This window comes from Musca autumnalis, unplaced genomic scaffold, assembly GCF_047663935.1.
Source record: "Musca autumnalis isolate F117 unplaced genomic scaffold, ASM4766393v1 scaffold_2, whole genome shotgun sequence".
Taxonomy (NCBI): domain Eukaryota; kingdom Metazoa; phylum Arthropoda; class Insecta; order Diptera; family Muscidae; genus Musca; species Musca autumnalis.
The window spans coordinates 185,631,934-185,648,851 of NW_027411755.1; the positions used below are offsets into that span (position 1 = coordinate 185,631,934).

At 34.2% G+C, this 16,918-nt stretch overlaps 1 protein-coding gene across 50 annotated transcripts in view; it reads right to left on the reverse strand.

Moving 5' to 3' along the window:
• Positions 1-16,918, reverse strand: part of Nhe2 (Na[+]/H[+] hydrogen exchanger 2) — a 323,901-nt gene that overhangs the window by 117,664 nt on the left and 189,319 nt on the right. For all 50 annotated transcript variants that reach the window (XM_073970324.1, XM_073970332.1, XM_073970334.1 and 47 more), the window contains one exon: positions 6,441-6,704. In XM_073970324.1, coding sequence (XP_073826425.1) covers positions 6,441-6,704 — 264 coding nt within the window. The remainder of the gene's footprint in view (positions 1-6,440; positions 6,705-16,918) is intronic.

Below are 16,918 nucleotides of genomic sequence, written 5' to 3' on the forward strand. Positions count from 1 at the left end.
GATGGCTAAATGAAATCAATGAATGAATGAAATTCTGTGTTATATATCTAACAACCCAAAACACGCAAAACAAAACAGTAAACATTTCGAGAGTGCTAATTAACACTTAATCACTTGGAATTCGTGAATGAAATGATTTTGAAAATTTGTCATTAACAATATTTATAGAAAACAGGGACAACACCTATCAAGAAAAAGTCAGAATTAACGCAGAATGCTAATACATTAACAGAGGCAGTTAGTAGTTAACAGGGGCTGTTAATACATTAACAGGGGCTATGTTAACAGAGGCTGTTATTAGATAAACGACGCTGTTATTGCATTACATTAACCGAGGATGTTGATACATTAACTGAGGAAGATAATACATTCACAAAAGCTTTTGATAAATTAACAGAGGGTGAAAATACATTAACAGAGGTTTAAAATTCATTAACAGAGGCTGTTAATGTATTAACAGTGACTGTTAATGTATTAACAGTGACTGTTAATGTATTAACAGTAACTGTTAATGTATTAACAGTGACTGTTAATGTATTAACAGTAACTGTTAATGTATTAACAGTGACTGTTAATGTATTAACAGTGACTGTTAATGTATTAACAGTGACTTTTAATGTATTAACAGTGACTGTATTAACAGACACTGTTAATGTATTAACAGACACTGTTAATGTATTAACAGACACTGTTAATGTATTAACAGACACTGTTAATGTATTAACAGACACTGTTAATGTATTAACAGACACTGTTAATGTATTAACAGACACTGTTAATGTATTAACAGACACTGTTAATGTATTAACAGACACTGTTAATGTATTAACAGACACTGTTAATGTATTAACAGACACTGTTAATGTATTAACAGACACTGTTAACGTGTTATCAGACACTGTTAATGTATTAACAGACACTGTTAATGTATTAACAGACACTGTTAATGTATTAACAGACACTGTTAATGTATTAACAGACACTGTTAATGTATTAACAGACACTGTTATGTATTAACATACACTGTTAATGTAATAACAGACACTGTTATGTATTAACATACACTGTTATGTATTAAGATACACTGTTAATGTATTAACATACACTGTTAATGTATAAACATACACTGTTAATGTATTAACAGACACTGTTAAGAGCCCCTTTTAATGTATTAGCATCATAAGTTAATGAATTTGCAGCCTCTGTTAATGAATTAACAACCTCTGTTAATGAATTAACAGCCTCCGTTAATGAATTAACAGCCTCTTGTAATGAATTAACAGCTTCTGGTAATGTATTAACACACTAAGTTAATCTATAAATAGCTTCTGTTAATATATTAATAGCCTCTGTTAATGTAGTAAGAGCCTCTGTTAATGATTTAACAGTCTCTTTTAATGTATGTTAATCATTGTCAGTATCTGTTAATGAATTTAAAACCTCTGTTAATGTATTTCACCCTCTGTTAATGTATTAAAAGCTTTTGTGAATGTATTATCTTCCTCTGTTAATGTATTAACATGCATTAACAACCTCGTTTATGCAATAACAGCGTCGTTTATCTAATAACAGCCTTTCTTAAGTAGTAATAGCCTCTGTTAATGTATTAACAGCGTCTGTTAGTGTATTTAACAGCCTATATTATATAGTTAATACATTAAAAGTGTCTGTTAATACATTAACATTGTGTGTTAATACATTAACAGTGTCTGTTAATACATTAACAGTGTATGTTAATACATGAGCAGTACGTGTTAATACATTTACCGTGCCTGTTAATATACTAAACGGTGCCCGTTTATACATTAACAGTCTCTGGTAATGCGTTAACAGTGTCTGTTAATACATTAACAGTGTCTGTTAATACATTAACAATGTCTGTTAAAACATTAACAGTGTCTGTTAATACATTAACAGTGTCTGTTAATACATTAACAGTGTCTGTTAAAACATTAACAGTGTCTGTTAAAACATTAACAGAGACTGTTATTATAGATGTTAAAACATTAACAGAGGCTGTTATTACATTAACAGAGGTTAATAATATATTAACCGTGGCTGTTATTACATAAATGTCGGGTACTCGTTCTTCCTGCCAGATGGTGCTAACTAGCTGATGAATACACCTTATCAGCGTGTCGCCTCCGGTTTTGAACAGCTCGGCTGGTAAGCCATCGGCCCCTGCTGCCTTATTTATTGCTGTCTTTACCTCATCTTGGCTGGGCGGTATACATTCAATACCATCTTCTGGGATTGGGGCTGTGGTATCTTCGTCGTCTTCGCTGCTATTGGATACCAACAGATTTGAAAAATGTTCTTTCCATATCCTGAGTACACTATCTGTATCAGTTACCAAATTACCTTGCTGGTCTCTACAGGAGGATGTGCTTGACTCTTTGGTAGAATTTTCGGACTTCATTATGGCTCCTGTACATCTCGATTTTTTCACACTCCCGCTTTTCCATCTCTCTCTTTTTCCTGCGGAAAAGACGTTTCTCCTCTCTCCTTTTCTCCCTGTATCTCTCTCGTGCGCTACGCGTTGCTACGGATTGTAAAGTAGCCTTATATGCCGCATTTTTCTCTTCGGTGGCAGCACGACACTCCTCATCATACCATGGATTCCTTGGTGGAGGTCTCTGGTATCCAAGTATGGATTTTGCGGCTGTTTGCATGGAGTGGGCAATGCTTTGCCATTGATATGTTATCGGGATGAGGAGTGCTTTGATTAAGCAATTGGGCTAGTTGAGTGGAATATGCTGTGGCTATCTGTTGCGATTGCAGCTTACCGATGTCTAACTTTCGTGTTGTGTCTGCTCGTACTTTGTTTGCTACGTTTAAGCGGGTGCGTACCTTTGCTGCAACAAGGTAGTGGTCCGAATCAATGTTTGCGCCTCGGAACGATCGTACATCCAACACGCTCGATGAATGTCTTCCATCTATCACAACATGATCAATTTGGTTTCTTGTTTTCTGATCTGGAGACAGCCAGGTGCCCTTATGAATATCGAGATGATTAAATCTGGTACTGCTAACTACCATGTTTTTTGCAGCTGCAAAGTCTATCAGCCTCATACCATTGTCAGATGTTTCACTGTGGAGACTGAATTTCCCTACTGTTGGGCCAAAGATATTCTCCTTTCCAATTTTGGCATTAAAATCGCCTAGAATGATTTTAATGTCATGGGCAGGGCAAGGGTCATATGTTTCCTCTAAGCGCTCGTAAAATATATCTTTGGTCTGTTCGTCCTTTTCTTCAGTGGGAGCATGAGCGCAAATAAAGCTGATGTTGAAGAATTTAGCTTTTATTCGAATTGCAGCAAGTCTTTCATTCACTGGGGTGAAGCAGTATACCAGATGTTTTAGCCTCCGACTAACTACGAATCTGCAGCCAAACTCATGCTTTACGTCATGGCAGCTATAATACAGTGCGTCACCTTTAGGTGTTGTTGTGACGCCTTTCCCAATCCATCGTATTTCCTGTATGGCAGTAATATCGGTCTTGTACTTTTCAAGTACGTCTGCCAATGCGAAGACTGCACCTTCTCTATAAAGAGGGCGAACATTCCAGGTGCAGATTCGCAGATCATGGTCCTTAAAACGTTTGCGGGGTTCGTCAACTTTAGAGGGGTTTGTTTTTCTTTTCTTTCGTTTTTTCATAGTAGGCTGTTTTTTCTAGGGGAGGGTTACTAACCCGACGCCCAAACCCAAGTTTTTAACGTTCTTATGGGTGAACGCGCGGCACATGTTAGCTCACTACCTTTAACGGGTGTTAAAGGCAGTTCCCCAGGTGACACCACGGGGAGGTCAGTGTCCACTTGAGATGAAAGAGGGACCAAGATAAATCCTGGGCTTTGCCATGTTAAAACCGGTCAGGACCGTTGCTTGGTATCTTCCATCCCCTACGTCACATAAATGAGGCTGTTAATACATTATAACAGATTCGTTAACAGACGCTGTTAATGCATGAACAGACGATGCGAATACATTCACAAAGGCTGTTAGGCTATTAAAAAATCAGCAGAGGTTTTTAATACATTAACAGAGACTGGAAATGATTAAAATACATTAACAGAGGCGGTCAAACATTAACAGATGCTATTCATAAATTAACAGAGTATATTATTACATGAACACTGGCTGTTATTACTTTAACAGTGGTGTTAATACATTAACAGAGCATGTTAATACATTGAACGAAGTAGGTAATACACTAACAGAGCCAGTTAAAACATTATCAGAGGTTCCTAATACATTAACAGTCTCTTAATACATTAACAGTGGATGTTAATACATTAACAGTGGATGTTAATACATTAACATACGCTGCTAACAATCTAACAAAATCCGTTAATACATCGCCAGACCCAGAAATACATTAACAGAGGCTGTCAATACATTAACAAGGCTATTAACAGAGGCTGTTAACACATTAAAAGATACTGTTAATAAACAAAATCTATTAATACATTCACAGATCCACCAAATACCTTAACATATGCTGTTAATACATTAACATACGCTTTTAACAAATTAACAAAACCTGTTAATACATTAACAGAGCCAGAAAATATCTTACCAGTGCCAGAAATTAAACTTTAACAGTGGCTGCTAATACATTAACAGAGGCCGTTAATACATTGACAGAGTCAGTTGAGATATTAGCAAAGGCTGTAATACATTAACAGTGGCTTAATAAATTAACATAACATTGTTCCACAACATCCCATACGGGACAAGGGAGACTTCTCTCATATCAATGAGTGCACCCCGATTCATATTTAGCTCAATGATATGGGACCTACTGTTTATCGCCGAGTCCGAACGGCGTGTCTTAAGACACCACTTGTGAGAAGTTTTTCAAGGCTGAAATACTTAGGAAATGTCGCCAACATTACTGAGGGGTATTTTGCCACCGTTGAAAAATGTTAGACGTTGCCTGGCCGAGGAATCGAACCCCTGACCTTCTGCGTGCAAGGCGGGCGTGCATACCATTGCACCACGGTGGCACCCCTTAATAAATTAACAGTGGATGTAATACATTAACAATGGCTACTAATGCATCAACAGAGCCAATTAATACATTAACAGAAACTATTATTACATTAACAAAGGTTGTAAATACGTTAATAGAGATGGATAGCATAAACAGAGACTGTTAATACATTAACAGAGGTTGCAAATACATTAACAAAAGCTTTTAATATATTAAAAGAGGCTGTTAATGTATTATCAGTGACTTTAAACTTATTTACGGGCTATGTAAATATATATTTATGGACTCTGACTAACAAAGGATGTTAATATATTAACGTAGGCTGTTAAAACATTAACCGAGGCTGTTAATACATTAACAGACACTGTTATACATTAACAGAGGACTGTATATAAATTAAAAAGCCCTGTGACGGTTATGCATTAACAGAGGTTGGTAATGAAGTCTCTGCCAAAGTTATAGAAATATCTGTTACCACTGTTACTGTCACTGTTAGCCTTTTAAAAGTATATGTTAACATTTTAACTGATTCTGCTATGCTGACAACAATGTTTATTCCCAATAATTGTTCAACAATATTTCCTTCTCTCGCTATTCGATATGTTGAATAAAATCTCATTATAATCAATTATATTATTAACTAAACAAATGAATTGTATTGTCAAAATAATTTGATATTGTTGAACCGCAAATCTCTAAAAACAAAAATTGTCAATAAACAAATTCATTTATTCTCTCAAAACAAAAACGATGGTTTTAAATTTAAGCAGTTAGTAATTGGAACTCTCTCTGGCATTGTTGTATCGGAAATTTTTTTTCAAAACTTGTCATTATAAACAAACAATGAATAACAGCGGCAGCAATTTCATTAAGATCAAATGTCAAATTAATTGAAAATATTTTTTTTCACTATTTACCAGAGCAAATAGTAAAGGATATTGATATGGGTTACGCGCCACCAATGAAGCAGGCGCGCAATTTTCTGCTGCTGCTGTTCAATTCTAATGGCCTTATGATGGTGGTGATGGTGACACAATAAGAATTCTTTGTACCAAAGACCAACAGCAGACATTAACAACAACAACGACAAAGTCAAATTATTTACAAAGAAATTCAATTCATTATCAAAGAACATTAGTTATCGCAGAAAGGGAGAGAGGAGGAAAATATTAATTTCCTCCTTACAGAAAGAAGCCAAAACAAGCGGAAAATAAAAATAGATTCTTAGTAATCCTCACTCTCATGCCATGGCATAGCATCTTTGTTCTTCGTCATCATCATTCATTTCAATTATTTTTTTAATTGTTGAAAATGTTTTCTAATGCATCCTCTCTCCACTTTCCGCTATTTAAGTGTACTGGAATGGTTTCCCGGGTTATTTGTTTTTTTTTTTTTTTGTTTAAAGGGATAATTTTTTAATTAAAAATAAGTTTGCTCGCACACTTACCAATTGTTGCAATATTGAAAATCGTACCAACCACAGCCATCAATAGAATTGTACCCAAGTTATCGAAAAATAATCGATTCGGCATAAAATACCCTGCATCCAATATAATCGGCGGCAGCATATAGAAGAAGAATGTATTGGGGGTAAGCGGTGATACGGCCACATCTGTACAAAAGAATAGCACAACACCAATGACAACACCAACAACAATCAGCAGACACGATTCAGGAAAGATCAGATGTAACTTTGGTGTCATATGGAAACCTATTGGAGAGAAAAAGAGAGAAAAGGTTTGAGAGTGAAGTTAGGTTTAAAATAATATATATTGACAGAAGTTCCTAATATATTACTAGAATATATTAACAGCGGTCGTTATTACATAAACATAGACAGTTAATAGATTAACAGGGTTTCTTAATACATTAGCAGAGTTTTCTAATTATTTAACAGAGTCTGTTAATAAACTACATACACATACATTAGCAGAGGGTTTTGACCGTTATATAACCGGAAGAGGTTCATACATTAACAGAGAGTGCTAATATATTATTAGAATATGTTAATACATTAACACAGACTATTGATAATGAAGAGGCGCTATTGTACATTAACAGAGATTAGTAATGTATTTACAGGGGCGGCTAATACATTAGCTGAGGTTGTTAATACATTAACAACGTCAGTTAATACATTAACAGGATCTGTAAAAACATAAGCGGAGTATGTTAAAACATTAACAAAGCGTTAATACATTATGCAATTATAGAGTCTGTAAATACCTTAAAAGAGTCTGTTGATATATTAACAGAGTCTCTGGATACATTAATGTTCAGTGTCTGTTAATACATTAACAGAGTTTGTTATACATTAAACGAGTAATCTGTTAATACAGAAACAGAGTATGTTAATAAATTAACAGAGTATGTTAACAAATTAACAGAGTATGTTAATAACTTATAAGCGGTTGTTAGAAAATTAACAGAGTGTGTAAAATAATTAACACAGTATGTTAAAATATTAACAGAGGTTGTTAAAACATTAACCGAGTCTTTTTCGTTAACAGAGTATGTTAGTAAATTAACGGACTATGTTAATAAATTATAAGAGTCTGTTAATAATTTAACTGAGTATGTTAATACAATATCAGAGTCTGTTAATACATGAAACAGGTCTGTTAATATAGTAACAGAGTATGCTAATAAAATAACAGAAAATGTTAATAAATTATAAGAGTCTGTTAATACAATAACAGAGTCTGTTAATACATTAACAGAGAATGTTAATAAAAAACTGAGTATGTTAATTAATTAACAGAGTCTGTCAAAACATTAACATAGCCTGTTAATACATTAACAGAGTATACAAGTAAATTTACAGACTATGTTATTCTGTTATAAGAGTATGTTAATAAATGAACGAAGTCTGTTAATAAATTAACAGAGTCTGGTTATAAATTAACAGAGTATGTTAACAAATAACCAGAGTCTGTTAATAAATTAACACAGTCTGTTAATAAATTAACAGAGTCTGTTAATAAATTAACACAGTCTGTTAATAAATTAACAGAGTCTGTTAATAAATTAACAGATTCTGTTAATAAATTAACAGAGTCTGTTAATAAATTAGCAGAGTCTGTTAATAAATTAACAGAGTCTGTTAATAAATTAACAGGGTCTGTTAATAAATTAACAGGGTCTGTTAATAAATTAACAGGGTCTGTTAATAAATTAACAGATTCTGTTAAAAAATTAACACAGTCTGTTAATAAATTAACAGATTCTGCTAATAAATTAACACAGTCCGTTAATAAATTAACACAGTCTGTTAATAAATTAACAGAGTCTGTTAACAAATTAACGGATTCGGGTTATAAATTAACAGAGTCTGTTAATAATTAATAATTAACAGAGTCGGTTAATAAATTAATAGATTCTGTTAACAAATTAACAGAGTATGTTAACAAATAACCAGAGTCTGTTAATAAATTAACACAGTCTGTTAATAAATTAACAGAGTCTGTTAATAAATTAACACAGTCTGTTAATAAATTAACAGAGTCTGTTAAAGAATTAACAGAGTCTGTTAATAAATTAACAGATCCTGTTAATAAATTAACAGATCCTGTTAATAAATTAGCAGAGTCTGTTAATAAATTAACACAGTCTGTTAATAAATTATTCTGTTAACAAATTAACAGAGTCTGTTAATAAATTAAAAGAGTCTGTTAATAAATTAAAAGAGTCTGTCAAAAAATTAACAAATTCTGTTAATAAATTAACAAATTCTGTTAATAAATTAACAGAGTCTGTTAATACAATAACAGAGTCTTTTAATACATTAACAGAGTATGTTAATAAATTAACAGAGTCTGTTAATTAACAGAGTATGTTAAAACATTATCGTATTTTGTTAATTAATTAATAAATAAATTATTAACATAGTCTGTCAGTTTATTAGCATACTCTGTGAATTTATTAAATTAATAAAAAAACTGAGTATGTTAATTAATTAACAGAGTCTGTCAAAACATTAACATAGTCTGTTAATACATTAACAGAGTATACTAGTAAATTTACAGACTATGTTATTCTGTTATAAGAGTATGTTAATAAATGAACGGAGTCTGTTAATAAATTAACAGAGTCTGGTTATAAATTAACAGAGTATGTTAACAAATTAACAGAGTCTGTTAATAAATTAACACAGTCTGTTAATAGATTAACAGAGTCTGTCACTAAATAAACAGAGTCGGTTAATAAATTAACAGATTCTGTTAATAAATTAACAGATCCTGTTAATAAATTAACACAGTATGTTAATAAATTAACAGATTCTGTTAATAAATTAACACAGTCTGTTAATAAATTAACAGATTCTGTTAATAAATTAATACAGTCTGTTAATAAATTAACAGAGTCTGTTAATAAATTAACGGATTCTGGTTATAAATTAACAGAGTCTGTTAATAATTAATAATTAACAGAGTCTGTTAATAAATTAACAGATTCTGTCAATAAATTAACACAGTCTGTTAATAAATTAACAGAGTCTGTTAATTAACAGAGTATGTTAAAACATTAGCGTATTTTGTTAATTAATTAACAGAATATGTAAAAACATTAACAGAGTTTGTTAATACATTAAATAAATTATTAACACAGTCTGTCAGTTTATTAGCATACTCTGTGAATTTATTAAATTAACAGATTCTGTTAATAAATTAGGAGAGTCTGTTAATACAATAACAGAGTCTGTTGATACATTAACAGAGTATGTTAAAACATTAACAGTTAATTAATTAACAGAGTGTGTTAAAACATTAACAGAGTATGTTAAAATATTAACAGAGTTAGTTAATACATTAACAGGATATGCTAATAAATTAACAGACTATGTTAATAATACAATAACAGAGTCAGTTAATACAATAACAGAATCTGTTAATACATTAACAAAAGTATGCTAATAAATTAACTGAGTATGTCAATAAATTAACACAGTATTTTAAAACATTAACAGAGTTTGTTAGAACATTAACAGAGTCTGAGTCATTAAATAGAAGTACGAAGTCCTCACATGAATTCCATAGGTTGATGCCCTTTGAGATAAGTTGAAGTTCTGAGAAGATTTCTATAGGTCAGATGAAGTTAATAGAAGTCATAATAAGTATTTTATATATCAGTTGAAGTCCTCAGAGGACTTCTATAGGTAAGGTTAAGTCCTCAGAAGATTTACATGGTGCTCTTGAAGCAACTTTTAATGGAAGGTGCTTACACCTGGGAAGTTTTTGCGGATTCAGAAAAATCAAAAAACAAAAAAAGGCGGCGGAGCGCTTTTTAAATAAATCGCGATTCAAGTTGACATTTTTAGGTTTTTTTCACGATTTTGTTGGGAAACCGTAATAGAGCTAAAAAAAATGTTGTAGTTGTAAAAATTCTCTAGAGGATTGACCGCTATGATTTTTCTTCTTAGGTTTTACCATTTTTTGAGGTATATAGAAGATCAGGTCACATTTTTAGCTTTTTTGTTAGGTTTTCACGATTTACTTGAAAACGGTAAGTCTTAGCGAAATTGGACTAGAGAAAATCTTATAGCTGAGAAAATTTTCTACAAGATTGGCTTTCGTAATTTTTTCCTAGGTTGTACCGTTTTCGAAATGTATAAGTTTATGTTGGGGAAATTGTAGTCATGACATAAGGAGCCGATACAGTCAATGCATTGTCCCAATTTGAACTTTTATATCTCAATAACGGTAAAACCTACGAAATTATTATAAAAGACAATAATGCAGAGAATTTTAATAGCTACAACATTTTCTTTAGTCCCATTTTGATAGGGCTTGCGGTTTCCAAGCAAAATCGTGAAAACCTAAAAAACCCCTTAAAATGTCAACTTGAATCGCGATTTATTTAAAAGCGCTTCGCCAATTTTTTTTTATACCCTACACCACTATGTGGGGAGGGTATTATAAGTTGGTTTTGGCCAAAAAGTTTGTAACGCATCGAAATAATGGTCGTAGACCCATACTTATATATACCAAAATGAATGTCTCGACGAGGTGAGTCGATCTGGCTATGTGTGTCCGTCCGTCAGTCCGTCCGTCCGTCCGTCTGTCCGTCTGTCCATCTAAACCTTGTAATCACGCTACAGGTCGCAATTTTGATCGGATCGTCACCAAATTTTGGATGTTGATGAGGGTCCCGGAGGGGAAGAAGCCTATTGATTTTGGTGATGGTGGGATAATATTTAGGGGTCGGAATGGGCAAAAAACTTATTTGCGGAAAAAGTCAACGTTTTATTTCAAAGCGAATATCTCCGTACCTATAAGGGATATATTAAAGTCAAAGCCTGCTAATGAAAGCAGAAAATATCACCTTTACAGCGATGTATGGTAGGTTTTCGAAGGTGGCCAAACAACGAAGATATCGCAATAGTCGCTTATAGAACCCAACTTTTCATTTATTCGATTTTAGTTCTAATGACGAATAGCGCAGCTTTTGTTGGATACTTTCCAAAAACAAAACCTGGCTATGAAAGTAGAAAATCCTGTCTTTACAATGATGCAAAGTAGGTTAGCTTAGGTTGCCAAATAACGGAGATATCACAGTAGTCGGTAATACATCCCATTTTTCCACTTTTAAAGAAATCACGCTACAGGTCGTAATTTTGATCAGATCGTCACCAAATTTTGGGTGTTGATGGGGGTCCAGCAGTGGAAAAAGCTTATTTATTTTGGTGATGGTGGGATAATATTTAGGGGTCGAAATTGGCAAAAAACTATTTTGGAGAAAAAGACAATGTTTTTTTCAAACCGAATATCTCAGCTTCTATAGGGGGTATGCCAAAAGCAAAACCCTCCAATGAAAGTAGAAAATATCGCCTTTGCAACGATGTAAACTAGGTTGTTGTAGGCAGTCAAACAACGAAGATATCGCCATAGCTGCTAATAAAACACAACTTTTCATTTTTGCGATTTTAATAATAATGACGTATATGACAGCTTTGGTTAGGGACCTTCCTAACACAAAGTCTGGCGATGAAAGTAGAAAATCCCATCTTTACAATGATGCAAAGTAGGTTGGCGTAGGTGGCCAAATAACGGAGATATCGCAATAGTCGTTAATACATCCCATTTTTCCATTTCTTTGTAATCACGCTACAGGTCGCAATTTTGATCGAATCGTCACGAAATTTTGGGGGTTAATGGGAGTCCTATATATGAAGAAGCCTATTGATTTTGGTGATGGTCGGATAATATTCAGGGGTCGGAATGGGCAAAGAACTTATTTGGAGAAAAAGTCAACGTTTTATTTCAAAGCGAATATCTCCGCTTCTATAACGGGTATATCAAAAGCAAAACCTGCTGATGAAAGTAGAAAATATCGCCTTTGCACCGATGTAACGTAGGTTGTCGTAGGTGGTAAAACAATGAAGATATCGTAATAGCCGCTATTAAAACACAACTTCTCATTTTTGCGACTTTAATAATAATGACGAATAGCACAGCATTGGTTGGGGACCTTCCAAAAGCAAAGTCCGACTATGAAAGTGGAAAATCCCATCTTTACAATGATGTAAAGCATGTTGGCGTATGTGGCCAAATAACGGAGATATAGCAATAGTCGCTAATACGTCCTATTTTTTAATTTTTTTGTAATCACGCTACACGTCGTAATTTTGATTGGGTCGTCACGAAATTTTGGGTGTTAATAGGGGTCCCACAGAGGAATAAACCTTTTGATTCGGATATTTTTCAGGGGTCGGAATGTGATGGTTGATGGTTGGCATACATCCCACTTTTCTATTTTTTTATTTGAGTAATTCTGACGATGCACTTATACGCGTTTCAATAAAATTGACCTGTATTAATGAAGACATTCAGAGCAAAGGCGCTAAGCTATCCCAATTTTAATATTTTGAATTTTACCAGTCAAAAGCTTATGCACAGGGGAAGTGGTGTAGGGTATCACATAGTCGGCCCCGACCCGACTATAGCCTTGGCTCACTTGTTTTTTTTGTTTTTTTTTTTATTTTTCTTATCTATGAACATTGTAGTTTAAGAATCCGCAAATCTTCCCATGTGTAAGCGCCTTTCATTTAAAGTTGCTGCAAGAGCACCGTGTTTATAAAGGTCAGGTGAAGTTCTCTGAGGACTTCATTAAAACGGTTGAAGTCCTAAGGAGCTTCTATATGCCAATTAAACTAATCAGTGGACTTTTATAGGTAGGTTGAATTTCTAAGAGGACTTTTATGGTTCAGTTAAGGTCCTAATAGGAATTTTATAGGAACTTAATAGGCTAAAGTCCTCGATAGTCAGTTAAAGTCCAAAGAAGATCTGTATAAGAGAGTTGAAGTCTTCAGAGGGCTTCTATAAGTCAGTTAAAGTTCTCACAGAACTTCTATTGGTCAGTTGAACTCTTCAAAGAACTTATATAGGTCAGTTGAACTTCTCAAAGGACTTCTATTGGTCATTTAAGGTCCTCAGAGAACTTCAAAATCCCCAAAAGATCTACTGTACAGGTAAGTTGAAGTCCTCAGAGAGCTTCCATAGGTCATTTGAAGTCCTCAGAGAACTTCCATAGTCCAAGTCTCCAAATAGCTTCTATAGTTCAGTTGGAGTCCTCAGTAGTGCAGGTAAGTTAAAGTCCTCAGAGAGCTTCCATAGGTCATTTGATGTCCTCAGAGAACTTCTATAGGTCAGTTGAAGTCTCCAAATAAATTCTATAGTTCAGTTGGAGTCCTCAGTAGTGCGATTCTGTAATTCATTTTTTGAGTTACCGACAAAAATCGGTAAAATTAAAACTCCAAATTATGAATAAAAAGTTCAAATAAAAGTTGACAACACCCTTGCTATCGGTAAAACTATACGACTGTTTTTTATTCGTCGCTAACTTAACATCGTTTATTACCGAAATTGTAAGCATTTTAATTTTACCGACAATTGTCGGTAACTCAAAAAATTATTTATAGAATCACACTACAGAGGAATGTTATAGCTCATTTGAAGTCCTTAGGGGTTACTAGAAGTACTCACAGCCCGTCTATAGGGTCAGGCGAAATCATCAGAGGATTTCTATAGGCAGGTGAACTCAGGTTGAATAGGTCAAATGAAATGCTAAAAGAAGTTATATGCATCACTTTAACACTTTAAAAAAGACATCTATAGGTAAGATGAACTCTTCAGAGGACTTCTATAGGCAGCTTGAACTCCTCAGTGCACCTCTATGGTTCAGTTTAAATCGTAAAAGGACATCGATAAGGCAGTTGATCTCATCAGAAGACTTCTTTTGGTCAGAGGGCTGCTGTAAGTCGGTTGAAATTCTTAGAGGTAACTTGAGGTACTAAGAAGACGTCTATAGGTGAGTTTAATTCCTTAGATGATTCCTATACGTCAGGGGAAATCCTCGGAAGACTTCCATGGGACAGTTGAAATCCTCAGAGAACTTCTAAAACCCGGTTATGGCCTCAGATCGCTTTTAAAGATCAGTTGAAGTATTGAAAAGGCATCTATAGTTCAGTTAAAGTCCTCAGAGGTTACTGAAAGTACTCAAAGGCAGTTTATAGGGCAGGTAAAATCACCAGAGGATTTCTATAGGTCAGGTGAAGTTCTCAGAAAACATCTATAGGACAGGTGAAATGCTCAAAGGGTTTCTATAGACCAGATGAAGTCCTAAGAGGACTTCTTTAGATTAGTTGAAGTCTTCAAAGGACTTCTATATGTCAGTTGAAGTCCTAAGAGGACAGCTATAGGTCGTTAGAGGTCACTTCAAGTATTGAAAGGACATCTGTACCCAGCTTAAAATGTCATTTGAAAATTACAGGTGTATATTGTACTTTTTGGTTGTCGTACCTACTTACAAATCAACCTACTAACCCCTTATTTTTACCAGGACATTTCAACCACGAAGATTCGACTAAGAAGCTGAAAAAACGCGCGCTGAGAATTTAAAGAAATAACCTATTATTTTTTAGCCTATCGGTAATGAAGAAGGTAGCATTATAGCATTATTTTGTAATCGGTTATTTGGTTCAAGTGACTCCCGAATTTTTTGCTGGGTTATAGCCCCTTCACAAATTATTCCTATAGTATTAGCGATTGTAGGACCCACCAATTACGACGAATACAAAATCGCCCACTGTTTTGGGCTGTACATTCTGGTTCTAATTACTGGACGCTTAGATACCACAGTTACCATTTGCTTGGCATTTTCCCCGTTTACTGCCTGGCCCAAAATTTCCCATCATTCCGAAGTCCGTAGTTGTGTCACCAACGAAATTATGAGGTTTTATTCGTCCCTCTTCCCTCAACCTAACCTTCAAATAAATCTAGACAATTTTATTATTCGACAATGTTCCAAAAAGTAGAGATAGTTTAATTTATTACTAGAACGAAGGGCAATTTAGTCACCAAAAAACAAGTTAATAAACCGTTCATTGACATTCTCTGGTGATTTCTTTGCATAGTTTTAATGCCACAAGGTCATGGCTAAAAACGTCAATAAACTAAAAAAAAAAAACTGCGCAAAACAAGGCCTTGCCTTTAACATTTAAAGGACTTGGCAGCACCCACCTTAAGAAAACAAAGAGTACACAAGGGAGGGATACCCATTACACTTTTAAGATTGGAATTAATACACAAAAAGGATACACAAACGATGAACGATAAAAAAAAGCAAAATTTCCAATCACTGAATTGATTCTATGGGTGTAGAAAGCTTCATCTTGGAAATGCTGAGCAAATCTACTTTATCATCTACTTTACAATTTTTATTGTAATTCATCAACGGCCTTGAAATATCCTATAATTTACTTTTGGGATTTTGTTGACATAACATTTGGGGAATGTGAAATAAGTATTTTTTTCGATTTGAAGGTTAGCTTTTCATTTCACATTTGTTGTTATTCTTTGAGATTATATAAACGCTACTAACACATTTAAAGATAAGTGTTTTGTCCATGGCGCCACTGTTTCTTTTGTTTGCTTTTAATGTTGCTCTAAAGGGAGGTTTGTCTAGCAGTTATTTTGGAAAACAAATATTTTTTTGTTTTTCTTTTGTCAACATTTTTGGGGGAGTTTTACCATTTATTGGCAATTCATGGCAATATTCGCAGCTATTATGCAATTTTCTTAATAACACTTTGAGAAACTAAAACAAGTAAGAACGGCGTTAAGTTTGGCCGGGCCGAACTTGTTATACCCTCCACCACAAGCTGTATTGAAGTAAAATGGAATAATTAATTTCCTTTCGTGTATGAAGAAGACAAATGGGGCAATATGAAAGCGTGGACCTGTACAGACATATTTCTGGCGAACAGTTTTATATCACATTGAAGACTTAATACCAAATTTCAGCCATTTTGGTGGGATATTGAAGACACAATCTTCAAAATACGAAAAATCGGGAGGTACTTTTCCATGGGGGCTATATGAAGGCGTGGACCTATATCGTCAAATTTAAAGGGGAAGTTTGATTACCCCCTACGAAGTCCAAATACCAAATTTCAGCCATTTCGGTGGAATATTGAGGCCACAACGTTCAAAATACCGAAAATCGGGAGGTACCGTTCTATGGGGGCTATATGAAGGTGTGGACCTATACCGACAAAATTCTGGGGGAAAGTTTTATACCCCTAAAGAAGACTACGTACCAAATTTCAGCCATTTTGGTAGGATAATGTAGCTAAAACCTTAAAAATACCGAAAATCGGGAGCTACCGTTCTATGGGGGCTATATCAAAACGTGGGCCGATATATCCCACTTTCAATTCCAACCATCCTGCAAGTAGTAAAAACTTCTGTACCAAATTTTGACTCTCTATCTTTAAAATTGCGAGCTGTATCTTGATTTCAACAGACAGACGGACGGACAGACGGACATGGTCAAATCGACATAGAATTTTATGCTGATCAATAATACATATACTTTATAGGGTCTCCGACGAATATTTCGATGTGTTACAAACGGAATGACAAATTT